This window comes from Amblyomma americanum, chromosome 1 (genome assembly GCF_052857255.1).
Source record: "Amblyomma americanum isolate KBUSLIRL-KWMA chromosome 1, ASM5285725v1, whole genome shotgun sequence".
In the NCBI taxonomy this organism is placed as follows: Eukaryota; Metazoa; Arthropoda; class Arachnida; order Ixodida; family Ixodidae; genus Amblyomma; species Amblyomma americanum.
In genome coordinates this window covers 234445860-234472351 of record NC_135497.1, presented here as the reverse complement: position 1 = coordinate 234472351, position 26492 = coordinate 234445860, and the positions used below count along the sequence as shown (strand labels likewise).

The 26492-nt window shown below is 45.7% G+C and overlaps 1 protein-coding gene across 1 annotated transcript in view; it reads left to right on the top strand.

Annotated features, from left to right (window-relative positions):
• Positions 1-25670, top strand: part of LOC144095708 (QRFP-like peptide receptor) — a 207890-nt gene extending 182220 nt beyond the window's left edge. The window contains exons 4-7 of the mRNA XM_077629357.1: positions 2650-2907; positions 5413-5523; positions 8485-8647; positions 25213-25670. Coding sequence (XP_077485483.1) covers positions 2650-2907; positions 5413-5523; positions 8485-8647; positions 25213-25412 — 732 coding nt within the window. The 3' untranslated portion in view covers positions 25413-25670. The remainder of the gene's footprint in view (positions 1-2649; positions 2908-5412; positions 5524-8484; positions 8648-25212) is intronic.
• Positions 25671-26492: the final 822 nt, after the last annotated feature.

The following is a 26492-nucleotide window of genomic DNA, read 5'->3' as shown; positions in this document are numbered from 1 at the left end:
AGTTCACCTATGCGTTCCATGTCTATCTCAGATAGCTTTGGATTCCGTACATTGTTCTTCAGATGCGCCATTGAAGAAAAAATCAAAGTGACAAGGAAATAACAATGACAACACGTAAACAAAGTGAAAAAAAAAATAGTGGATAATTACGCTTCTCGACAATGCGATTTTAGAGCTCAGCTGATGCTGTACTCGAAGCGTAGGCGACCACATACGGAACACGCAGTACCGAACGGAGGCGGCTGCGGTTTCCGACTATGGGTTTCGGCAGCACACACAGCGTTCCGCAACCGATGAGCCTTGGCTCAGGTGAACGGCCAGCATGCTTACTGCGCGGGCTATTGCGGTGCCACCTGTGGCGAGCGACGCATACCTTACCGATGACGTCATCGGCAAGCAGACTGCGTCAGGCGCTACTCTGAGTAGTTACTCTGACCAAAATATTCGATGAAGTTTTTTTTTAAAGCCGTGAAATAAATATCGGTGCGGTCTTTGCAGATGGGTTGCGTTGTGCGTCGACGTGGAGACTAGTTGCGTCATATAGTGCAAATAAAAGGGAATAATTTCGCTAAAGTTAGCTGATTAATATTTAAATTATAAATTGTAAAGAGGAAGGTCAGCAGTGGCGGCAGCCGCACCGCCAGCTCTCGGCGAGAGATCCATGTGTTGACTGGGAAAGCTCTCTGTCTGTAATCGGGCCGGCTCCCCGTTGGCTGTCTTCCCAGTGCATAAACCCCATTTCAGTACTTTTCTTCTTGCTTCAGGGCCAATAAAGATTAAAACACGAATCTGAAAGTCGTTGATATAAAAAGTAAGCCTCCTTCTTAAAATTTTCGAATCGACAGCTTTGTTCGTGATATTTAACATTTTTTTAATGTATTTAAATGATGTCTTTGAAGGCTCTTTAAGTTGGCTTTCGCGAGTTTCGCATTTATCAAATGGCATCGCTTCGCGTGGCGTCACCCCGGAAACAACGCCAACATCTTATGAGTCATAAGACGCATGGACACAAGAACTGCGTCTGTATTTCCTGCATTAAAAAATTGAGTCATGTCATTTGATCAATTTCAACGTGGGAAAGTTCTACATATCGACCAAAAATGCCCACTGTGACATTTTAAAACTCAGCTCACCTTTTTTTTCAAAATATAATCTTGCGCACAAAACTAAAAAAATAAAATAAAACACGTTTGCTAGTTCATTTTAGTTGCTTAATTTTCTTTTAGTTGTACTTATCACTTAATGTTCGCCTTGCCTCACAGCACACCGGCACCGACAGCACCGAAATATATTTCACGGCTTTTAAAAGAAATATCTGCATCCAGTAGTTTGAAACACTCGGTGTAAGAATGTAAGAATCTGCGGCTGTATGCGCAGCTCATGTATTAACGACTTTCGTGTGGTTTGCTGTAACACCAATTCGAGGAAAGGTTTCAGTTGGACAGCTCCCCCAGAGCAACGGATACTCCAAAGAATGTGACCCAGACTACGCTATAGTAGCTTTTCGCGTTCGCCAAAGCTCAGAAGAGGAAGAAGTTGTTTGGGTCTGCGACGCGGCTGCTGTGCAGGCTCGATATTCGTCGTTGGGCAAGGCGAGACAGGCATAAAACGCTCCTCTTGTGTCTCTTAATGCCCATCTCACTGTTTCCCTTATCGGTGCCGTTCCCGAAGGCCCTATATATGCTAAGCATTCGGAGCGGCTTTGGCAGCTACCAGAGACAGCAATTTTTTTTCTCATCGGTGGTTACCCCTAGCATCTCCGAGGTTGCTTCGTACCCCAGTACAGTGTCGGTGTTTGTTTTTGTTGCCTTTGTGTGTTTGTAGGCGCAGTCGAGGTAGACCACACCTCTCTGAGAGAGCCCCTTGTCCGTATTCTTCATTCCATGCACTGCTGCACAACCCAGCACTTCGTGTCTAAAGCAAGGCTTGTACGGGGTGTCCAAATTTTCACTTTCAGGATCGTTAGAATGCAAACAAAGAGCAGTACACGGTGCCACTTTTATACACTGCAGCGACCCTCGCGATCGTTATAACCCCTGTAATCTGCACAGTTTTTCCCAATGTATAGGAGAAATATATGACCAGCATTGTGATGGCAGAATAGTATCCGAAGTTTTTTACGTGCCAAACCCACCGGTTGGGCTATGATGTTCGCAAGAATCGAGAGCTCCGGATTAATTTTGATCACGGAAATCACGCTATACAGGTAGACAGGTGCTTCCGCATTTCGCCCCCGTCGATGCGCAACTGCCGTGAAGGAAGTCTAACCCGCGAAGTCGGCCTCAGCAGCCGGAAGCTACAGCAACTGAGCCATGATATTACTGACAATGAAGTGTTTACATTGTCCTTGTGACTGCCCTTGTAATAATTCTTCTTTGCGTTGTACAACTTACCCCCTCCCCCCCCCCCCCCACACACACACACTGTAATGTCACTTTGGCTCTGTGGGTAAATCAATAAATAAGTAAATAAATAAATAAAAATCTCTACAGGTAAAGTGGTGGAGGACATCGACAGAGAGAGGTTAACAGCGATTAAAGTCTAGCTTCAAAACAATCGAGGCGGCGTTAGCACTTCGGGTTCTGCCGTTCTCTGTAGGCAACGCTTCTCACCGTAAGCTTGGCGTTTGTTTCCTGGCGACCCCAACAGTGGAGCGACGTGGAGCTGACGTACTGCGGCGAGAGCTGGCCGCAGCGCATCGAGTGGGACCCGACGGAGGCGGCGTGCGTGGCCCGCTCGCCCTTCAAGCAGCTCTACTACACGGCGGTCACGGTGGCCCTGTTCTTCGTTCCGGTGCTGGTGATGAGCTCGGCCTACGCGCTCATCCTGCACGCGCTCTGGAGGGACAGGCATCCGGGGGAGGCCAACGCCAACAACGCGCTGCTCCACTCCAGGGCCAAGCGAAAGGCCAGTGGCGCCACATGCATGAGCGCGTTCGAGCATTTAGCGCCGCAGCCGCAAATGCCCGGCGCCGCCGTAGACTAAATCACCGTAAACACGCCACTGCGTTGATTCGGAGCACGCGGGGAAAAAAAAACTTTCACAGTGCAGAGCAAATGAGTTTGCTGGTACTACACATAAATGGGATTACGTCAGGGTTTATAAGCTAACTCTATATTCTTTTGTAGCTATTTAATGCAGCAATGCAATAAAAAGAATACCGAAATGCTACGTTTTCATTTGCTCATGTACGCACGTTGGCGTCCGTCTGTCCGTCCATCCAAGCTCACCTGGTTGACAATTAAGACCGCCCATGTTATTATTAGTGCACAGCGCACACATAACGTATACTTCATACGTAAGAAGGAAGAAATGGTAGACGAAGAAGCTGGAACAGCCTCGAAAAGTTTAAATAGCGGCTTTGATAGCTCACGTAATAAGAAGGACAGAGGAAAGGGGTGGTAATCCGTTGAGTCCGCAGTTTTCTATTTAAGCACACTACAATGAAAGGAAGATAGAAAGCAGTGTTATCTAGGTGGCTTGGAAAAAGATTAATACAAAGGAAAGGAAGTAGTAGTAGTAGTAGTAGTAGTAGTAAAGACTTTTATTCGACCATAATTTATAGGCCGAGCATGTCGACCGCCTGGGCGACCAGAAGCCGCTGTTCTTCTTCCCCTTCAGCGCCAAGCCAGTCGAGCCAGGTGGTGATGGATAGAAAGGGTGGGGGGAAGGAACCCGACTGCTGAGCAGCCGGGCAATAGAAGAGGCAATGGGCCAGGTCCGCATAGATGCAGGGGCAGTTGGGACAGGAAGGGTCCGATCGATAGCGATAGAGGAAGAGGCGGGACGGGGTGATAAGTGCATTCATCTGAATGTGCCGAAGAAGGCGAGACTCCAGCACCGTGAGTGATGGATGAGGAGGAGGGTAAAGGCGTTTGTCGAGGCGGAGCTCAAGGTAGACCTCTTTTATGGTGCGGCGAAGGGTGAGCCTCCCACCGTTCTCCGAGGGCTTGGGCCAGGGGATCAACGGTGCCCGGAAAAGTGTGTCGCGGGCGAGCTGATGAGCCAGCTCATTGCCGTCAATCCCTGAATGCCCAGGGACCCAGCGGAGGAAAACGATGGAAGGCTGCAGTGCGGAGACCGCTCGTTCGACCTCCTGTTGGAGAGAAGGAGTCAGGGTGCGTTTCTGTATGTGGTGTATAGCGGCTTGTGAGTCTGAATAGACTGTGTACTCTTGGAGAGAGGGAAGGAGGGCAAATGACTGGAGGGCATGCGCAATGGCGAGGACCTCGAGGGACAATGCGTCTGGAGGGTGTAGATACGGCCCGCTGGTGTGGGTTTCAGGAGCAGGGAGGTGTGGATGGTACAGGGCGTAGCCGCAGGAACCTCGAGGAGCCACGAAGGAGGCATCCGTGTAAGCTACACCCTGGGTATCAAAGAGAGGAGAATGGTGCTGTGCGGCCGCATGACGACGTCCGGCGTGCAGGACGGGGGACATGTTGGTCGGGAGGGGAAGGATACGAAGATTGGGAGCGGGGGTGGGAATAGGAGAGGTAAACGGGGAGATTGGAATGGGCGAGATACCCGCTTGAGTCAATAACCACTGACCCTGACGGGTAAGGGAAAGCCGGGCAAGTTGCAAGTCACGATGGAGACTGAGAAGAGAACGAAGAGGATGGAAGAGGCCTGTGGCAAAGAGCTTAGTGGTAGAGGTAGTGATAGGGAGGTTGAGAGCTGCCTTGTAGAGGCCCACAAGGGCAGTCTCGAGAGTGTTAAGGAAGAAGATGTGCTAGAAGAAGGAGAAAAAGATAACCTCTACAGCATACATGCGCTTCTATGGAAGCTTCCGTGAGGAAAAAAGGGTAGATTGCCGTCATAGTCACCATATTGGAGCATTTAATACATTCCTGCAGTAGTCCAGCCCGGCGTAGCGTGGATATGAGTAGATATTTTTTTTCTACGTCGTAGCGCATCAACTTCACTTCGCGTTGCTGTTTCTATCAATCTTTTATTTAACTCCATGATCTGAAGAAACGTCGTTTCTTCTTTCTTTTTTTTTCCGAAGCAGTAAGCTTCATAAACCAATAAAACGCTTTTCAGCTCCGCTGCGGGACATGCGCTGCTAGCCACGCCAACGTACACGGCACAAAACTTGCGCAGTGCAATATTTCACGGCATGTCGGCCTCGCGCCATAGTTTACGCGTTGATGCACCTCTCATGTTCTCGTCCGGCGCTCAGCTTATTCTCCGATGCAAGAAGAAGCGCAGTTGCTAAAACTGACACGTACACAATTAGTAACGAAAAAAAAAAACTATTCTCAGTCATGCTCTTCCTCTGTTGAACACTTGTTTGAGACAGTGGTGTATTTCACTTTGTTTCCTGATGTAATTTTTTCTTCGTGTCAGGCATTCTTACAGTGCTATACGTGTTGTTCTAACCACAGTGTTTTTTTTATTGTCGGTTTGTTGCAGGTTGTGAAGCTCGTTTGCGTGGTGCTTGTTGTGTTTGTCCTCTGCTGGATGCCATTCCAAGTCATCGTCCTGTTTTCTCAGTTCAGAGACAATGGAGTTCATAGCCAGCCGGTAAGTCTTAGTGACACGTGCGTTTGGAGCTGCAGGAGCGTCCTCTGTACGGGCAATGAACTAGTTCCAGGGACAATTAGATTGATCGCTGTTTAGCCTCAGTCTGTGAATAAGTGCGTTATGGGCAACTAATCACCTTGTCGATCCGACCGTTAAACCTGTAAGGAAACTCACTCCATGTAGTTCTCTCCGATGCGATTATTATTGCCTCAGAGTATAAAAGATGTATATTATGCATATATGGTAGAGGTTTCCAGAATTAATGAAGAGCAACAGAGACCGATAATGGGGTTTCTGTTGCAGTCTTTAAATTCGGGGCGTAACACAACCGGCACGCACTTATGAAGACAAACAGCGGCTACGGGGTAAAATAACCGGTTATCTTGTTCTTCGCCTTGTATAGCATTTGATTATTTTATTGAACGGTTTTGTTTTGTTTTTTATAATAGAAGGCACGTCCCATACGAAGCAACGAAAAAAAATAATATGCTGGTGAGCTGTGTATGGCACCGAAGATATCCAAGATGAATCACATAAATAGGAAGCTGTATCAAAATTTTCTGCGAAGTCGTAACGCTAATGTACTGAAGGCCCTTAGAAAGTACATAAAAAATTAAATAAGTGTTGTTTGTCTGCAATATGCAAAGCGCAATTATTATGCCTCTTTGATGGAATTATTGGTGCTAAGCACGCGTGAAAGAAATTTAATTGTACGCTATCCTTACTAAGCCCACAGCAATTCTCGGGGTCAAAATAGGTTACGAAATGAATGAAGAACTTAGCTCGTATTTACAGCCTTCCCTGTGTCCTTGCATGCTTGTTCAGCGATTACAAAATGTTAAACGCCAGCGCGATACAAACGCAGTAATACAAATAACTTAAAAATACAGGCAAATGACAACATTCTCAATACAATATAAGCGAAATTCTAAAGGCTTGCACAATTTTTGCGTCAAATTTCTTATGACGACATCGCAATGTGAGTTTCAGGCAGGTCCATTTACAGAGGCATCTGTACGCATCAAAGAGGACTAATCCTAAACAGCGCGAAACAAAATGCCACTAGGCGTATTTCATCATTTTCCTAAGATTTTCGACTGAATTAAAGGCGAAATTTTAATCGAAACATCTTGTGATTGTGTTCGAAGTGCTACCCTTAAACATCAAGCCATTTACCTAATGGACATTAGCGATTGCGGAATGAGTATTAAATATCCTCGCTACACACACAAAGTATACCGTGCTTCATGAGAGTATTCTAGGCCCTCTCTTGTTCTATGCTTACGTGAAACCATAGCTTACGCACTTTATACCGATATTCATAACTGCTAAGCAGCGCGAGACCAGGACGGGACTTCAAAGAGACTTTCCAGTTTCTTGTCTCGTCCTGGTCTCGCGCTGTTTAGCGGTAGAACAACGAACTCGCTCAACAAGCGTCAGTACCAATCTTATTGGTACATTTTTACCGCAATCAGTGGAAACGCACTCATTGCCGCAAGCCTAGATATTTGGGAACAAATATTGCGAATGTTCAAGTGCGAGCACCTTACAAATAAATTATTCTTTATTAAAAGCTGTTGTCTTCCATGCTGAGCAAATATTTTCCTCATACACCGAAATGCAAGATTGCCACAGACGTTTAAACACCGAGTATCATTATACAAAAATATAGGCTGTGAGGTTCTCGCAAAATAAGCTGTGCATTAAAATAAGCAAAGTTCTAGGTATGCATAGAAAAATGAAGAAGCTTGTAGCTATCATTGTGTTCCGAATTCGATAAATGCAGCTGTCAACTTTTCATCCAACACTCGTACTTCCGATTTGTAGGGTAAAATCAGAATCGTTGTTTTCTGCTACGTGCGGCCATCAGGTTTCAGTATCTCTGAAATGATAAAACCATAAGCATAGAACAACGCTGTGGGCCAGTTCAAGACACGCTTCCATGAACAGTGGTGTAGTGCACACGAAAAGCGATCACCACATGCCAGGTTCCTGGGGAAAGAGTGACACGAGGAGCTCTTAATGCGCAAGCAAACAGCCAAAGAGATTACCAGGCCATTCTCATTACTTTAAAGCAGGGGAGGTCGGTCGACAGCAGTCGCTCGCTAGCTCAGATTGTATTGTCGCTACGTCGAATCAGTTGTTTGCCGGCCATTCGTGACTGTGAACACGAGGCCACATATTGCTTGCTTGTCGAGAGCAGCGGTATCTACTTTCTCACTTATTATTTGACCATGGTCCTATAGTATGCAGCCACTATTGATCAGAGCTGGCCTGAAGAAGTTGTGCAAAAATCACTTTAGTAAAAGAGCACGTATAAGCATATTGTAGAAGATATGTTCTTGAAACGAAAGAGCTTTAAAAAAAGCATAATCAATGACGTTGAGAACTACTGACCAAGGCTGGCAGGCATCGCGTCTCAGAATGCTGCAAAGCGTCTGACACGGCGTCTCGGTTTCATTGCACGATGGGCACTGCACACGGTCTAATAAGTCGTAGATTGAGTAATGCATGGAATTAGCAAATTAGTTTTATCCATTAATGTTTCAGCTTATCATGTTCTGCGCCTCCAAGGAAGAAGGCGATGAAAGCAATGTGAATCTAGCTAGCATTACCTCCGCACAGCAAGAGGCGCTACAAAAGAAAAAGCTCGGACTGCGCCAATGGCACAGGACAGGCGAAAAAGGAACGAAAACGACAAACACAGGCGTTCCCCTTTCACCTGTCTTGTCCCATTCGCGCAGTCCTACTTTTTATCTGGAATGCATCAACTAGTCCGTAAGAACGTTCTACTACGGCACTACAAGGTCTCGTCGAAAAACAAGCCATTCATGTCAAAAAACGGAAGAGTGCAGTCACTAAAGCGAGCGCCTCGTAAGTATTAGTTTTTCAGTGTGCGCCCATATGCGTAACTGTGGGGCAGCATTTTTCATTTTCCTCTCCCACTTACTCGTGGCGCAGCTGCCTTCGTGGTTCTCGCCAGCGTCGTTCTGGTGCACGTACCTGGCGTACGCCAACAGCGCACTGAATCCCATCATCTATGGCGGCATGACACCCACCTTCCGCCAGGGCCTGGCGAACGTGCTTCGTTGTGGACACCGGCGCAGGGCTGAATACCCGAAACGTGAGTGCCTCTCCGGCGCGGCGCATCCGCTGCTTGGCCGCCCCGTGGCCAGTGTCAAAGGGTGCAGACGCATGTGCAGTGTTGGATTCCCATCGCTTTTTCGGTCCGGGAGAAATAAGCTAGCTGGTGCAAATAGTTCGTGCAGCGCCTCTCAAACAGCGATTCTATTTGTGTGAAAGTTCGCCAAGTGCGCTGCAGTTTGCCCGTAAATGCAGACTCGCGCGAATTTTGTCACCAGACAGAGTGCGTATACCTTTCCCTCTAAGCTGTTGTCTTTGTTGTTGTCGCCTCGCTCACTCCTTCTTCCCTCTTATTTCTTTACTGTTGCGAGCGCCAGGAAGAATTTCTGCAATCGCTGCCCTGCATTCAGCGCACACGGCGCGTACTGTTTTCGCCGCACGTACCAGAAATAGCACCTATTCCCTAACCCGCACTGACACCAATGACGATCAATATAAAAAGTTAACAAATCATGTCGAATTTTATTTGCACACAAGTTAACGACTTAATAGAACACAGATCCCTAGACATGTCCATAACAAAGCGGAACATTTGGTGACAAGGTTCTCCTCTTGAGGAGCTTGTTGTTGTTGTGTTGGTTTTTATGGCACATAAGCAGCTAAGGCCATCATGCGCCAATCTTGACGAGCTTCATCAACACTGTGTGAACAGCCACAGTAACGGCGGCTTAGGCAGTCCTGTGCACGCTCAGCTGAAGTCACGCTTGTAAACCATTCCTGCTAACAAGAGTCAGTAGTTGCACGCATGGCTACCGTACTCGGTGCATGATTACTGGCTAAGGCGTACGCCAGTCAAAATCAGTTTCACGTACCTAGACTTGTGAAAATCTTTGCGAACCTGTGTACAGAATTTCGGCGAGCATCACTTGCACAAAAGATGATAGATCCTTCACAAGGATTGATCCTCCCGAGCCTGGAATTTAAACTCCATTTCATTGTCTCATCAGTTAACTCGATTATGAGCTTACTGACTTTATTGGTATTGAGGATATTGCTTGGAAATAAACAGTAACTAGCAAGCGGACGTACCTTTACTGATGCGTGGCAGGATACGTCGCTTTGAAGTGCGAGGAAGAAATACCGTGCGAAAATGTACGACCGAACTATCGACGCATACCATTAATTACTTCGCGCACGCGATCTTCACGAAAACACTCTTTTGCTGCGGCAGTTGAGCCCATTTGCTGAAGAACTACTCAGCCTAAGTTGCCAATCAAAGATGTGAGGAGCTGGGTGCAATAATTTATTCCAGCATTTTTTTGCATTCGTTATCATTTGTCTGCTCGAAAAAGCAGAATAATTTCTGAAAATGAATGACCAGTGCCTCAAACACATCCTGTCCTACACGGTCTTTTCAGTAAGCTAGATTGGTGAATTTAGAGGATACCATAACAGTTTCGCCCTTTTGCAGCTTTCACAAAGCCAACATTTGCAAGGTAGACTTCGCTGTCGTGAATAAATGTACAGCATTTCTTTCTTTTCAAGGAGAACAGTTTTCACCAAGAACCCTTTAGTGTTTTTGTTTTTATTTCTCTGTAGAGCAGATGAATATTATTATGGATATAGGTGGGGACTATGGTAATGATAATACGAGGTCTTTATGGCCGCAAGCAACATAGGTGACAAAATAGCGCCATCGGAAGTGTAGACAAATGGCTTGCGACAGTACTACGCGCGTTAGTCTCGATACACAGCCATTTTTAGAATGTACGATAAACATGGCCATTGTTTTAAAGGGACAGCATTGTGGACCCTTTTCGCCTAAGTCGCCGCGATCTGTTGGCTGCGAATGAATGGATGTTAGAAGCGCCCGCTTTGAAATTCAATTATGGTGGCTACAATTATGCTCGTGTGTTTTTTCATCTCTATGCTTACCTGATCATTCTGTCAAACTTTCAAGTATATTCTTCTAATTCCTCCTTCTAAAAGGAAAACAATGTGTCTTGACTTTTGTACGCTAACCCAATTTTGAATCCTGAACGTGTGTGTTTACGTCACGGCCCTGCTTTTAAGCCACCAATCTTGCAGTCGTGTTTTACTAGAGCCTATCGCAGGTTCATTCACGTTACCTTTGTTATCTCTAAACCCTAGAGCCTTGGGGGTAGTGACTGCCTGCGTCGACATCTGAATGAATGCTGCGGCATTCCAGTAAAATATGAAGTATGTACAATTGTTTCTATAGATTTAGCACACTTACCACACATGTCAATATCTTTGTTAAAGTTATTTTTATAGCTTTGCATTCCAACACATGCCCCTTATCTCGCTTCGAACAACAGGGCATTTCCTCTTGAATAGAAGAATTTCTTCTTGATTTGCCTTTTCCGGTTCCTCTACTGGTTCAAAGTTGTTGTTTTTTCATCGAATTAATTCCCCCCTTACTCTCGGCTATCTTTACTCGGCGTTTAAAGCTATTCATTTTCCCGTTCTGGTCTCCTGCATAGTTACCGGTAGGTTTTGTAATCCTTTTCCGCCCCTTTGAATCAATCCTCTTTCTGTATAAATACTTAAATACTTTAAATGTTCATTTTTCTTGTACGAATTCCTCAGGGGTTCTTGACAGAATATATTACTCAGAGCTTCACGCTTCTCAAACAATGCCCAGCCCGTGTCCCTCTGTACTGCCTCATTTGTGGTTTTGCCGTGGGCAATTAGTGCTAACATGGCAGCAGCTCTCTGATTTATTTCTAGCAAAAACTGAATTCATACTCTTAGCCGCAAAAGTGCATTTTCAATTTTAGTCCTTTCAAAATACTTATGCTCTGCTCTATTTTCTATGCTCCATAATGTTCTATGCTCTATTATCGCGGCATCTCTTCGCCCTTTTACCCTAGTAATATTTTCGTACTTATTTTCTATGTACGTCTCTCCTACTTTCACCCACACCTCGATATATTTTTATTCTCTCACTCTGGGTACCTGATGGACTTGTATAGTAAACACCCGATCAGTGGTATCTTCGGCTACAATCGAGCCTGATTTACTTGCGCTAAAAGTAAAGCCTAGAGCGTCCCTTTAGTCTCTACAAATATTAACAAGAGTGTGCAAACCTCTCTGGCTGTCAACTAATAATACAGCATTAAAGCCGGGAGACACGTTTCCGCTACCTCTCCGGCTATTTTCTACGCGAGGTTATAACCTAGGCTTCTTTCTCATATTATTCACAAGAATCATGAACAGCAACGGTGATAACGAGCAATCCTGGCTTAACTACTTGTGTACCTCAATTGCTATCGTTGTGTGCCTTAACTATTGTGATTTAACTTTCCCAGCGCCCCTTGCGGCAAATGCGGCACTCACAACGTTTAAGCTCCGACTGACACGCGCCGCGACGTCACCGCACAAAGCACTCGCTGGCGCGAGAAGAGCACGTGACACGTGCTTCAGCTCAGTTTTGCTCCTGCTTTCAAAGCGTTTGGACGTGCGTATTGTCCCCTCCCATTCCTTCTACCTTCTCTGGCAATGGCGAAGACGCCGCAGCAGATTGTCGTGCCCGGCGACCGCAAAAGTAGAGTGAACTAGAAGACAGAGTGTGTAAAACGCCTATGCCACCTGTGTATCAACATTGAGGCAAAAAAAGCAATTTCTGCCACCTCTAAAAAGGCACCTAGGGAAGGATAACGTTCTCAGCGATCCTAGCGAAAATTTCCCTTCTTTTGCCTCACTTTTTGGCTTTCGTTTGGCACACTCTATCTTCTAGTTCTCTCTAGCAAAAGCAACGGTTTGGGCGCCAGAGGCAACGCGAGGAACAAGATCCTCCTGGTGCTACAGCGACGCCGAGAAGCTAAAACTCTAGGTGTCGCTTATTTGTCCCATCGCAATGTATGATCATCTGTGAATTCTTTTAGATAGAACATAGGGCGTAAGGCTTTGAAATGGCCCTTTATTCTGTGCACAACAGAGCAAGCCACAGTTAAGGTCGCTTAGAGAGCGCGAACCACGCTGCCCGTAGATTGCAAAAAGAAAGCACATTCGTGCGCTTCTTTCATGGTAGACAGCAGCGCAGTGGAACACGGAACAGCGCTTGTTCCGCCTCGTTTCTTCCCTTCAGTCCGTGTTCTTTCTCCAAGTTTCCTTCAATCCGTGTTCATCCTTCTCAATAAATTTGAATCCCGAGACCTATTTTAAACGCAGGGGTCAGAGTCCCTGCTGGATGTGTTGCGCCTGAAAGAAGCAACGTTCCCTTCTCTTCAGTCCCTGTTTCACCGCGCTGTTATCTACCATCAATCTATACCAGCTCGCCCAACTTTCTTCGCTAATTAAAGTTGCTTCTTTCTGGCGCAACACATTCAGCAGAGATTCTTGATCACCTGTGTTTGAAATAACCCTCGTTATGAAAATTATTGAGGAGGATGATTGCGAGGAACAGGGTCGAATTACTTCGAGCAGTCTCTAAAAAGCAGGACTATTATGAACAGCGAAACACGTAGTACTTCATCGGGCAGCCCATTTTGCTCTTGTGAGATAGAGAAAAAATCACATGGCATTGTGTAGGAAAATTCTAGTCACCCTTAGTGCCATTAAACCTTTGAGTTTAGTCGCCCTGTAATGGGACTGAAATCATGCGCTATGGAGCTCCAGTGCCCAACAGCAATTGTGCCCATTGAAGCTTCCTCACTTTTTAACTTCTTCCACGGCTTCATAACTGGCCCTCATTGGGAAAACAACCACCGCCCTTGGCTACATTCAACCGTGGGGAACGGGATATGAGGTTACGGGATGACATGTTAGGAGGCTCACACGATGTTGTTTAAAGGAACCTTAAAGGCGCACCTGAGGAGCAAGTCTAGAGGGTAGCCTAGTATCCAAGATAAAGCGGTTTTGCGGCGCTTATTGATTCACGATTATCAAAAGGTTGCGCTTGAGAGACGTCAGAGAGAACAGACATCGCAGATAACGGCTGTGTTCTTATCCCGTTGTATCCGTCCACTTCTCTGTGGTCGCGTTTCAGGCGAAGTCCTTCGTTAGACCGAGCATCAGAGCTTCGGCATCCCACCTTTCCGTTCCGTGAACTCCCCTAGCGGGACGCCTTTGGGCGAATTGTGGGCGGCGCGCAACATCATACGCGGAGCGCCAACATTGCTTTCGGCGCTGCCAGCCTGGGATGCATTAGCCAGTGAGTGGTCTAATGGCTGTGACAGAGAAACGTGTTTCCATCTCTTTTCTTTTGGTTGGCGTCATCTGCTTTCGTCATGTACCATCCCGACGAGACTGGATTCTTTCAGACCCTTCACTTCATGTCAACGTCATCCTCTTTGGAGTAGTCGGAATTTATCGAGGTTCCACGCGGTCACCTCCGTTGCCGGTCTCTGCTCGATTGTATTTCGTTTCCATTGCGCCTGTCGCGCTTGCGCCTCCAGTGCTGATCCGAGGAGATGCGACGTGGCCCTTTCATCTTTGGCCGACTGAGTAAGGCAGCCGCATTGGCCTTCGTGGATCTTAATCACCGCACTAATATGCAGCCGGATCTGTTCGGTATATGTCCAGGAGCTGCGGGACGAGTAATGTCAGACTCTCCCTGCACTTAGCTTTTGCCTCTTCTTCCTTGTTGTATTCATTGTCATCCATATCATGGATTTTGTGCGAATGAGTGTGTTGCATATAGCATTGCAAATGTAACCGATGATGCTCCAGACGTGGGTGGTAGAAGGGAGGCAGCTACACTGCCGTAGTTTTCTCGATGGAGTGCGGTACTCGACATCTTCAGAAAGGTGACTGTGAAGTTTCCATCGGTGAGCGCTGCTTTTCGCTTTTACCTCGAACGTAACACAAAATTTATCAAAAGATGTACCTAAAAACAGAGCACTTCACCTGTTCTTTGTTCAGGGGACATCGCTACGTTTTTTTCACTGCCGATTACTCTGGTTCAAGGGATCGCTCCAGAGAACAGTGATTAAAGCATTACTATAATCTGAGCCTGTAAACAGAAGTTTTCCTACTTTAAAAAAATAAAAATGAGAAAATCGGAAAAAATCTCATTTCACTCGGCCAGTGACGAGACTGGGCGATACCAATCAGAACCGCGTCTTGCACACGCGCAGCGGAAGCTAACATGCAATTGTTGCCTTGGCAGCGCATCCCATAACCACGCATTCTGACATTTTTTCGACATCATAGCTCCGCGTATACCCCGCAGACAGGACTGGAGCCACTAACTCAACGAATAAAACTCCTCGATGTTTCTTTGTAATTCCTTTGGCGTTGGTTGTTTTGGAAAGCTACCGCAGACCCCGCCCCCCCCCCCCCCCCCTCATTTCGCCTTTTGTCTGGATTTTCTCTTCATATTTTCGAAAACGGTGTGTTGAACGACTTTTTATTTTAAGTTAGTTGAAAAAGGTCCCCTAGCGTTAATCGTATTAGTTTTCGTTCGCTTTCACTACTTTTCAGTTTTTTTTTCTTATGCGAAAAGCTTACAGCACTCAGAGACATATTGAATCCGTTTTCCGAATATAATATAAAGGAAGTAAGTTCAGCCTGGACACCCAACCAATCAGAAAGGCAGAGCCTAATCTGGCTGCCCCTCACCTCATTTCCGCTGCCGAAAATGACCGCTGCGTTCCGACGCCCTGGAATAGCAACGAGAATTTCTAGAGAATATTAAAATATTGAATACTATATCATTTAAGCAGTTTCGTCAGCCGTTCAGGCATCGCAGACTCCCATATTATGTGCACGAACAATAAAACCCGTATGCTTGATTAGCGTCGCAGTACCCCTTTAACATTTAATGACAGCCTCTTTGACTTACTCAACGAGAAATTCATTTTCCGCCTCCCACAGCGTTGATTTGCTTACCTTCCACTTTGAATATTTTATATACCTGCAAGCGGTTTTCTTCGAATCATTAATATAAAAGTACACCGCCAAACCCCGTCCGCCCTCCCCATTTTTTCACATGTTTTTTTCGATTATTATAATTAAGCGTGAATTGCGTTTCGAGCCATTAGCGTGCATCATGACATGTTCCAAACAGCATAATATGAAGGCACGACAGCATCACGGTACTGGCTGTTATTAGAAGTTTATCAGAATAGCTCCCTCGTCAGCTACCCGGGGCCGCTGCTGGGTAATTTCCTGAACATACATAATTCCCGACAAACTCCACTGAATCTATGAAGTCGAGTGAATTGCCTCGGCTTGTTTACGTTTCAAATTACGCGGCCTGTTGCGACGACAGCAGCGTGATGTCTTCGCGCCGCCGAGCCACCAATCTGGATTGCTGCGCCAGTGTTCTTTTCGATCTGCACTTGGCGACGGCCCGACTGTTAGCGCCCGATAAGGACTGAGGCGCCAGCGCTGCCTCTGTGCTGTCCGCGGCGTTGAAGAAGAAAGAACACTTCTGCACTAGGTAGATGCAACTAAGTACGAACAGAGCGCGATGTAGAACTGCGCATGAATGTCCTTTTCTTTATTTTCCCGCTAAGCTCGGTGATGCACTCTGAGAGCCAGCCATTATGGCAACCGCCGCTTAGTCCCCACGATTGGTCCGCCTGGTCCCGCTACCTTCGGTGTCAAGGCGAAAGAAAAGGAAGGCCTGTATTGGGTACGGAATTTTGGTTTCTGTTTTCGCCTGTAGTGCCTTCATCTATATCTATGCCTTGCACAGACAACGCTGTATTAAGTAGCCTCTGAACAATGCCTTTTTTTTGCATCTTAAGTAATTATGGAAGAGCTCAAACAAAAAAAAAATACACCCGGAGGATTTGGAAAAAAAACTGCTTTTGCGGGTTTTTTTTTTCCCCGAGGAATAGAAAACGGGAAAAAAACCAGACATAGTCTAGCGGGCTCGTGAATGAGGTATTGAACAACTATTCTAATCAACACTGAAACTGCGAGTCGATGGATGCGTAAAAAAAACTGGAAAAACGCGCTTCATTTAACAGTATGTTTCAGTTCCAAATTAATTCGAGGCTCAGAGATTTCATCATGCTTACCTGCCGGTTGCCATGAAATGTCTGAATGACAAACATTGCGGGGTTCTGTTCTGTTCTGTTCTGTTCTGTATGAGAATGCGGCTACTTATGAAAATGTTAAACCTGGAATTTTTTATCAGCTACCATTTCCACACCACAACATATCTACGCGTAAAATATTTTCTTCCCCAAGAAAAAAGCAGGGAATGCAGTCCTGTCTGCTACTGGCAACATTACTGCGTGTACTGTAATTAAGGAGTAATTCCTCCCTTATTGCAAATAAACTCTCTTTCTTATTCCACATCCAACTCGCCTAACAGAAGTATGTTCGAAAAAAAATTCGAGAACAGGCGAACTGTGACGGCGAGATAAGAAAAACAAACGTGTCCGAGCTTCTTTAAAATTTTCCTTAACACTTTCAGTACCTGGTAATTAATTATATACCAAGAAAATTTGTTGCATTGTTTCTTTTAAACTATAAGGTTATAGGCCTAGCAATGATCACATTTCTTCCAGCCGCCATACTGGATATTTTACGTTAAAAAGAACAGCTGTCATGAATTCAACTTCTGACTGAGCGCATGTGGTGGCGTTTTAGTTAGCTCAATGGCAGAGGCTCAGAAAATACATTGGAAGCATGTTTTTGAACGTTTTTTAGTAAGTCAGAACAAGAATACGTTTTCTTTTTCACGTGGTTCCTATATGTTTGGCTAATGAGATTCAGGATTTTTTCCTTTTTTAAAAGTATTTCATGGCAATTTGGCTTAGAATCAGATTTATAAAACGCTTACCTCAAACCTTCATAGCCTTAAGATCAACGGTAGTTGCTTTTATTAAACATAAAGGTTCGCGAAACAGTATGGTTGTGACTTTGCTTCTGGTACTCCAAAATGAGGAAGGAAAGCCCCTTTATCAGAGAAGCAAGAAGATTCAGTGCATATGTCGGCCAGCTATTGCCGCGTGGTCTTTCGGTAAGGACAACTTTGCCAAAATGAGCCAACTTTCACCACAAAAAATTTTTGAACTTCGTAGTGAGCATGAAAACCGAAACGAAAATTAGGAGTCGAATTAGATGGTTAAATAACTGAGGCTTCATTATTGCTAATCAAATAATTTTTAAGGAAGGCACCGAATTACTCCCCACAAGTGCGCAAAATCTATTCCAACAATAAAATGTATCGTTTTTCGTTTTCGATTTGTCGAGTACTATACAGTTGGGCTTCCAAACGCAGTCAAAGCGTACCATTGGCAAAAAAAAAAAGATAGTTACAGTTTTTCACATGCGTTTCCACGTCAAAACATTGGGTGCAGAGGTTCACTATTATTTCCGGCGAAATGTCTGACGAGCCGGCACATGCATGGCTGGCTCTTTCGAAACCAAGGCGCCATATGCATCTGCACAGCGAGTCTATCTATATGCTATGACAACGTTTGCCATTGAGAGGGCTGCCAGTTACTGTAAGGGCAATAATTAGTTTCATGAACTCACACACAAGGAATATCATAAAACAAAGCTCATTTTTCCGGCTACAGGGCACAGCAAAAGTGCGTGCAATGGCAATGTTGGGATAGTTAACAAACGCTACACACCTTGATCTCTACTGAAAATAAAAGCCTAGAAAAAGCCAATGGCTTCGTAAGCGCTTTCAGAGCAAAACTGAATGGTATTAGCATTCAGGACCTTCGGCATAGTCAGCTTACTGACTTTTAGGACAGGATAGAAGAGACCTGAGAAAGTGCACGACAACCACATGTATCGAATATAAAGATGTCGAATTTAATTTAGGTAGTCCTTGGGTGGCCTACTCCACTGTTTCGGAGTGGAATCAGTTCCGCACTAATTTGTGGTCTTGTTTGGGGCCACTCCTTGCGGCCGATAGCGACATGAACGGTTCCTATTTATTTGCTATGAACGAAGTCATGTCCATGAAAAAGCTATTGGTGCGAAAGCACTACTTCACTATGGCAATCCTCAATAAGGCGATGTCTGTATGAAGCCTCTCAGATTTCTGCAGAAATAAAATAAATACTGCCTCGACTGGGGTTCGAATCCGCGGCGGCGCGAACAGAGCAGCTTCGCTGGCCACTGCACGAGAACATTATGATATCGCGGCAGCCGAGCACGCTTCGTGTTAAACTGCCGAACTCTCGCGCTGCGCATTGCACATAGTCGTGTTGATGAATTTCCATCTGTGCGCAAAAGTCACGAAAGGAAAGGAAACGCTAGTAACTGGCTCCCTGGGTCAGTGCATACCTCAATCGTGCTTTCAGCTACGTGACGGTGGTGACAGAGAGAGGTGCGCAGCTTGCGTTTGCGTAGACAACATTTGGTCAAAAACGCGTTACTGGAGCAATAAGCCACCGGCCTTGAAATGGTTCATCGGCGTTGGCGTCGACAACGTTGTAGACTCTGCTGATATCATGAAAAGGAAAAGCGCATAACTGGCTACATGGGTCAGTGGACACCACAGTCGCGGTTTCATGTACGGGGCGGTGGTGTTCACCTGCAAAAAAATGCTTTTGCAAAATATTTCGGGCCTAACAATGCTAAACCGCCAGAAATTTTTTTTATTTGGAGAAGTTCGCGCTTCGTCCAACACATTGAAATTGAAATGATTCAGTGCCGGATACTTTTTGTCAACTGACTTTGGCATGTCGGACCGTCATAACCCTAAAACCGTGCATACGCAAGAGACGAGAGCGTTATTGGGCTAATGCGCGCTGCCAGTGTCCTGTGTAAAGAAAGTTCATGGAGTAATTGAACCTGCTCCATCTTGTGCCACAGCCTAAATTAATCGCCCAGTTAAAATATTCTTTTCACATGATGGCACTGATATTTATAATTTAAAAGCTTGCCCGTGTTAAAACGCACATTTAATAATGGTATGGGCAATCGGCGGTCGTGTGAAATTTATTAAAAGACAATAAATAAAAAAATATAACGACTTAACATTACTCACGGTAGCTAAGAATAAAATAACATTAAAATATCCAAGTTAGGAAGGACGGAATATTTGTCTTTGCTGGCATTAGCGCGACCTGGAGAGGTTACGACAAATAGTGGAGTTATATTAACTATGAACGTGATTAGAAGTGGGCTCACAAGCAAAACGATGTTTACGAGATATTTTCTAAGACTTTGCCATTGTGCTAACTAAAACAAAAGCACATGCGCAAAGTTCGAAGTCGAATTCATGACGGTTCTGTTTTTAACACACAATCTGCAGTAATGGTAAGTGAGCGAAATATTGACTGTGGTAAGCCTTTAATTTTGCAGCTTAAACAATTGAAAATCATACTTTCTTTTTTATCTAGAATTACCAGGTACTAAAGGTGTTTCAAAAATTTTTTTAAAGAAAACCGAAGTTGTTTTGTTGTTAATCTAAATGTTCGCTTTTTTTCAATTTTTCGAATTCTAAACGATTTCAACGCCTAATTAAAAATCGTCTGTCTCGTCTAGAAGTAAAAATTTTGTCCTGCGAAAGTAAAAAGGATGAATTAATAGTGAGAAAAATTCAGCCTCAGTTTCTTAATCCTTCTTGTCCCATTATCGTACTCCTAAAAACTGCTCTCATTGGAATGCCTTACTTTCTAAGGAATTTTTTTGCAATTTTTTTGCTGCAAGACTAGAGAATCCAAAAATATTTTAGCTCTGTTTCCAACAGGCAAGTTTGGATACAATTACTGAAAAATAATAAGGTTTCAAAACAGTTTGTTTTACTTTCTGCAGTGATCCAAACTAGCGATTTTGCGAAATCGCAAAATCGAAGTTTTCTACCTAGCGTGATATACATTTTTTTTAAATACTAGGGTGTTTCTGGCAAAACAAAGTACAATTACCTTGTGGTGAGACATTTGCCTATCATGTATAAACATTTTATTGAAAGAAAATGCTAATGGGACCTCAATTACCCTTCTCATTTGAACACACATAAAACATGTTGGTAAGAGTAAGTTGTGCTGATCGAGGGTTCGTGTTGGGCCAGTTATCCCAGTTTGACGGAGGCGGGTGGGATAGAAACGCAGACTTCTGGGCGGTGTTGCTGCGCAAAAGGGTGTGCGCCATGGTGATTGGTAACGGGGAACAGTTGAAGAGGTGTGTCTCGATATCAGATGATGTATTGATGAGGTATAGGATTTATTAGACCCACCCCTACGAACCTTTATGATCGGAAGCGTTGTACTGTAAGTTTGGCAATTGCCAAAATATTTGCAGTTTCAGACAGACCCTTGCTATGAGCCTGAAAGCGTGTAATACCTTGAAAGGCTAGTGCAGAAAAAAATGATATCACTTCGTTACAAGACAATTCACACGCAATCGTGATGCTGTCGAAAAGCCGCATTCAATGCCCGCAACACGACAACATTCATCCTATCGTTGGTGTGCTGCTCTTGGCTTTTTACTTTCTCAGCCAACGTGAACTACCTGGAAAAAAAAACGACGCGTGCAGAGGCTTGTGCTGATGTGAATTGCTGCAGAAGCAGAAGTTTCCTGTCTATTGCAACACAGAACTTCGTGCTTCTTCTTGTGAAGTGAAGGCTCGAGAGACGAAGCGGCACAATTCTGCAAGCCCAAGCTTGAACAAGCACAGGGAACTTGGCCCAGACAGACGGACCGTTGTCTGAGCATACCTTTTACTAGCCAATGGGTTAGCGCAGCCTCAACCGCTGATCAACCGCTGAAGCAGATAGCAGTCTTCTCGTACGACAGTGACATGAGACCACTCACTTTTAGCGGCAATGTATGTGTATCGCGTTCGCGTAGTAGAAGTGAATATGGACCTCGTTATTGTAGAATTTAGTCAATAATTCTCAACATGACCCCGGGTCCATCGGTGTTACCTGCATAACATGTTTCTTTCGAGTGCTTCTGCACCGGCCTTCGGCAGTATATCGCGCCGCGGCAAAAATTCAAGCTCACAGAGGCTGATGAGACCGGCAGCAATAAAAGTAGAACTGTCATCGGGACACAGCTCCTCGTATGCCGTGTTTCATTCCGCGGACAGCCTCAGCCGTCTGGTCGGGTAAGGGCGATTCTCTTCTCATCTCTCCCGTTCGTCTCCGCGCATGCAACATCGAGCGCAGGGTCTGCTTATTTCACAAGTTCCATTACGGCGCGTAATCGGCTGAAAACTCCAGACGTTGCGCCACAGTGACCAAGATATTGTTTGCCTCCGGCGGCGAGATCGATCAAGCCGCGCGTGAGACGACAGGCGAGGAGAGGGAGCGAGGGTGTGCAGGCTTCGTCTACTTGGCGACGCACACTGAGGAGAGCAGGGGAGATTCTTGAACGCACGGCGGCTTCTGCCAGATGTCGCTTGAGCGCCTCGGACAAGTCTAATCCCGTGTTCAGTGCTTTATTTTCTTTTTATTTTCCCCATTATCCTGCTTTTTGACTGTTCACCTCTTACTTTCGCTGTCTGCAACCTGACAGCGCGGAGGATTTTCAAAGCCTTAAGCGCAAACGTCGTCACTCTACACACCTAAGCCGTTTACCTTTCTACCCTTTGATTCCCTTTCCATCACGATCTTAGACCGTAATGTCGCGTCAGGAAGGAGTCTTCTTTACTTGATCATACCCCTTTCGTTAAAACACCTTTTCTTTTTTCGTAACTGATTTTATATCTTCTCTCTCTCTCTTTAAAATTCCAAACAATAGCGCACAATTTCTACACCCTGTTTGCAGAGGACTCACTCTGGTCGCGTTTGCTTCGTATTTTATTACTAAAGCCCAGAACTCTAGGCATGAAAGAAAGCTGATAAGATGTAGGCATTCAGTCTTTGGAAAAAAAACGAAAATAACTGTTTAAAATTAACAGTACTCGTCTTGAGAAATAATTTTGTTTGCGCAGCAATAAAGTGAAACAATATCAGTAATCCAAAATTCAACCCATTTATCCTGCTACGGTGAACGAACAGAGCATGACTGACCATACTGGTTATGCACGGAGATCTCAGGCTCATCAAAGTGCCCTGCAATAAATGGTATGCTTAGCTGAAAAACTTGAAAGCTTATCCTGTGCTCCGCAAGCACAGCCTTACGCTGCGGAAAACGTCTGTGTTCATTACGATCGTTTTTATTATTGCGATATCATTATATGCCTCATCGGCAACGAAATCCTTCAGGTCAAAGGCCTTTATGGTGATTTCGCATTAGCAGCACGTAAGTAGTCTTAAGTGCCCTCCGTAACTTTTTTTACACTATATCTGTACCCGGGACATAAAAGGGGTTAGTCGCTAGCTCAGATTTTGCCCCGAACTACTGCAGCTACACCCGGTCTCTCTTCCTGCAAAGCAGCTCGCGTCTTGACACGCAAAGCAGCCATCGCCAGCTTCTCTACCTCAATTCAATGCCTTTGCTGCTTGCTGCTGAGTTGTCTACTCGCTCACACCTTGCCGGTGTAGGCATCGCTCGAGTCATACTTTTTCGTCGTGATCAACCCTGCAGCCAGGAAAGGGTCGGGACGAAAGTTTTTGTGAAAATCTGCACAGAATAGCAGTACTATTTCCTTAGAACTGGTGAAATGACCGGCAGGCTCCAACGTGCTGCATTTAAACGTTTATAGGGTAGTTTATGGTTTATGGGTGATTTAACGTCCCAAAGCGACTCAGGCTATGAGGGACACCGTAGTGAAGGGCTCCGGAAATTTCGACCACCTGGGGTTCTTTTACGTGCACTGACATCGCACAGCACACGGGCCTCTAGAATTTCGCCTCCATCGAAATTCTACCGCCGCGGCCGGGATCGAACCCGCGTCTTTCGGGTCTGCAGCCGAGCGCCATAACCACTCAGTCACCGCGGCGGCTGTTTTTATAAGGTAGTAATTGCGGGCGTTTTCTCTCTATAACTTTCTCCGTAGAGCAAAGCCTGAGCAAACCAAGTGAGACGCACCTCTTCATAGGGTGCAGCCCTGTGAGCCCACGCCCCCGACAGCGCGAAATACTCGATTCAGACCGCATTTCGGAACTTCCGAGCGGAGAGTTGTGGTGAAGGCATCGAGCTTACAGCGCGCCTCACGGGACCTCAGCAAATTACTTCGAGTCCTCGGTGACTGCGCCGCATGTAGCTCCATCAGCGCCTGGCCTCGGCATGGTAGAGCAGCGGGTAAAAACATCTGAGGGGGTACCGAGGTCAGGAATTTAATTCCCGATTCGAAGCGGCGGAATCTGCGAGTGAAAGGAGCCAGGAAAAAGCGCTTGCGCTGGTCTCTATAGATCTTGGTTTACGGCGCGCTAGAACACAACGCTGCTGACGTTGAGACAACCCAAGAAACTGACAAGTACAAATGAGGCACGAACTAGCAACCGTTTATTATACATGTAACACCTTCTTCGTGGGTATGTGCCTCGTTTGTACGTGTCTGTTTTTTCGTCTGTCTCATCTTCAGCAGTGTTGTGCTGTAGCACGCCGTAAAATAAGATGCAGCACCAACTGGCCCCTGTTTTAACACTTCATTAGGAGCGCGTTTATAATCTGCGCGCAACGAAGGTTCACCAGAGACTTATACTCTCTATAGAGCATTTATCGCAGCCTGCGGTTGCGATATAAATGATTTACAAGCATGTTGTTATCCCCTCAGTAGCAGCGTCATTTGGCATGAGGCCTACAAGTTCTGTTCGGCTATCCGCAACCTCAGCCACTTATAAACACGAACCGCTGAGCTTAAGCCACGCAGTCTTATTTCCGATCCCTTCTGCAACGAAACAGTCTGGCTGTTTTTGCATGACTCAAGGCGGCAGCTGCGGCGCTGCCGCATTGAGGAAAACACGAGGCCATATATTGAAAAATTATTCACAAAAGTACAGGAAATGCCACACAGTAGAAGGTTTGTTACTATTTTGAGAACAAAATAATATAATTAATGGGTGGCAATCTGCACCATTGGCGGTGTCATTCAAACATGCTCCACTAATCTTTAGAGTACTATATCTTTAATCAATCTTTTTTTTCAGCCGCCGTAACTTAGAGCGACTAACGTCTCTTAAATACCGCCCTTTAAAAAAAAACTCGCTCGTGCGTGCGTGTGCGCGCGCGTGTGTGTGTGTGTGTGTGTGTGTGTGTGTGTGTGTGTGTGTGTGTGTGTGTGTGTGTGTGCGCGTGCGTGTGCGTGTGCGTGTGTGTGTGTGTGTGTGTGTGTGTGTGTGTGTGTGTGTGTGTGTGTGTGTGTGTGTGTGTGTGTGTGTGTGTGTGTGTGTGTGTGTGTGTGTGTGTGTGTGTGTGTGTGTGTGTGTGTGTGTGTGTGTGTGTGTGTGTGTGTGTGTGTGTGTGTGTGTGTGTGTGTGTGTGTGTGTGTGTGTGTGTGTGAGAGAGAGAGAGAGAGAAAAAGACAGAGATTGAGCTCAGCCATGTACTATTGCAACCTTACACGTAAAACCCTTCTAACTTCAAGGTATTTTCTACATCGCTTGCGCTACATTTCTCCAATTTTTCCTAAGAATATTTCTGCAGTTCGGAATGTTTTTTTTTAACTGCGAACTTTTTGGGTAACTGCTGCTGCTCTTTTGCTCGTGTATTGTTCTATTTATTTCCTTTTATTTGCGTTCATAGATCACTGGTTTATATTTTTTTAATGTCTCCCTGCACCTATAAAAACCCTTCGCGCAGTCACAGGTGCCTTCTCCTTTATCGCAGGCTGGTCGGTGCGGTCCCGGCTGACGCTGACCACGGGCCCGAACGCTGGCAGCGCCGCTCGTCCTCTGCGGCTGTGCGCCAAGACGTCCTACTCCGGCACCTCGTCCACCACGATGCTGCTGACCGCGCATAGAGCGACGCCGCCGGCGCCGCGGTGCGCTTGCCGCATTGGCAGGGTGTGCGCCGCCACTGACGTGTAGTGACCGGACGCTCGGCCCCGGCGGTGGTGTCCTCGCCCGGTCACATCGGTCCCTGACGTCCGGCGCGCGACCAGAGCGTCGCGATAGGCATGCACCGGCGGGCGCCAAAGAAAAGGGAGAGAAAAAAAAACGTCATAACGTTGTGACCCTTTACGTGGCATTCAAATGGAGGGCAGGAAGCGGGAGGATGATTTTGGAGGGAAATAAAGAAAGAGGGTCACAGAGAGTGAAATAAAGGCGAACACGACGTTTGCTGAAGCACATGTTCTGAGAATTACTGAATGAGGACATGGCCACCTTTACCGGCTGTGGCATTTGTCCTCCTGCAGGTACAACGGCTCAAAGTACGAAAAAAAAACGCGAATTTCCGCTGTATTTCAACCGACATGAGGCGGTAATAAGTAAACCCGTACGTTCGGATGTGCACGCGGGTAAGGAATGATTTTGCAGGAAAGAAAAAAAAGAAAACATGCCGCGCGTGCCACGATGCTACTTGGATTCGCACGCTACCGGCAAGGAAACGTAATTGGAATTTCGGCACCAGTTAGCCATGTACAAGGCAGCCCCTGCTATGTACTGTGCGAATCGTCTACGGAAAGTATTGCATGCGTGGGACGACACACTTCGTACAAATCATAAAACAGTTTGCTTTCTATGGATCCATGTCAACTACTCTAGTAATCATATAAGTGAAGGGAGAAGAGGTGCTTGTTATGGCACACACGACGGAAGACAACAGCCACCGAAATTAAGGAGCGTAAGGAATCATCTTTTCTTTTTTTTTGCTCCTTTAAATTTGAGGTTTTTCATCCATGGGAGATTAATAAAAAGCAGAAGAAAAAACAGATACATGCTGCCGGAGGGATCTGAACACGACATCAAAATTTCGCATCTGGTGCTCTACAAACTGAGCTACGGTGACGGCTGTCCAGTCTGTTGCTTTCGAGGGTATTTATGTGTTGGGTAAGCGAACCTTGTGAGTGTTCACCAGCGCCACCCTCGTTCATAGCGGCGGATGTAGTACGTCCTGTATTACCACGAGTGCCACGTAGGAACGTGATCGAACGGTAAGGACGGAAG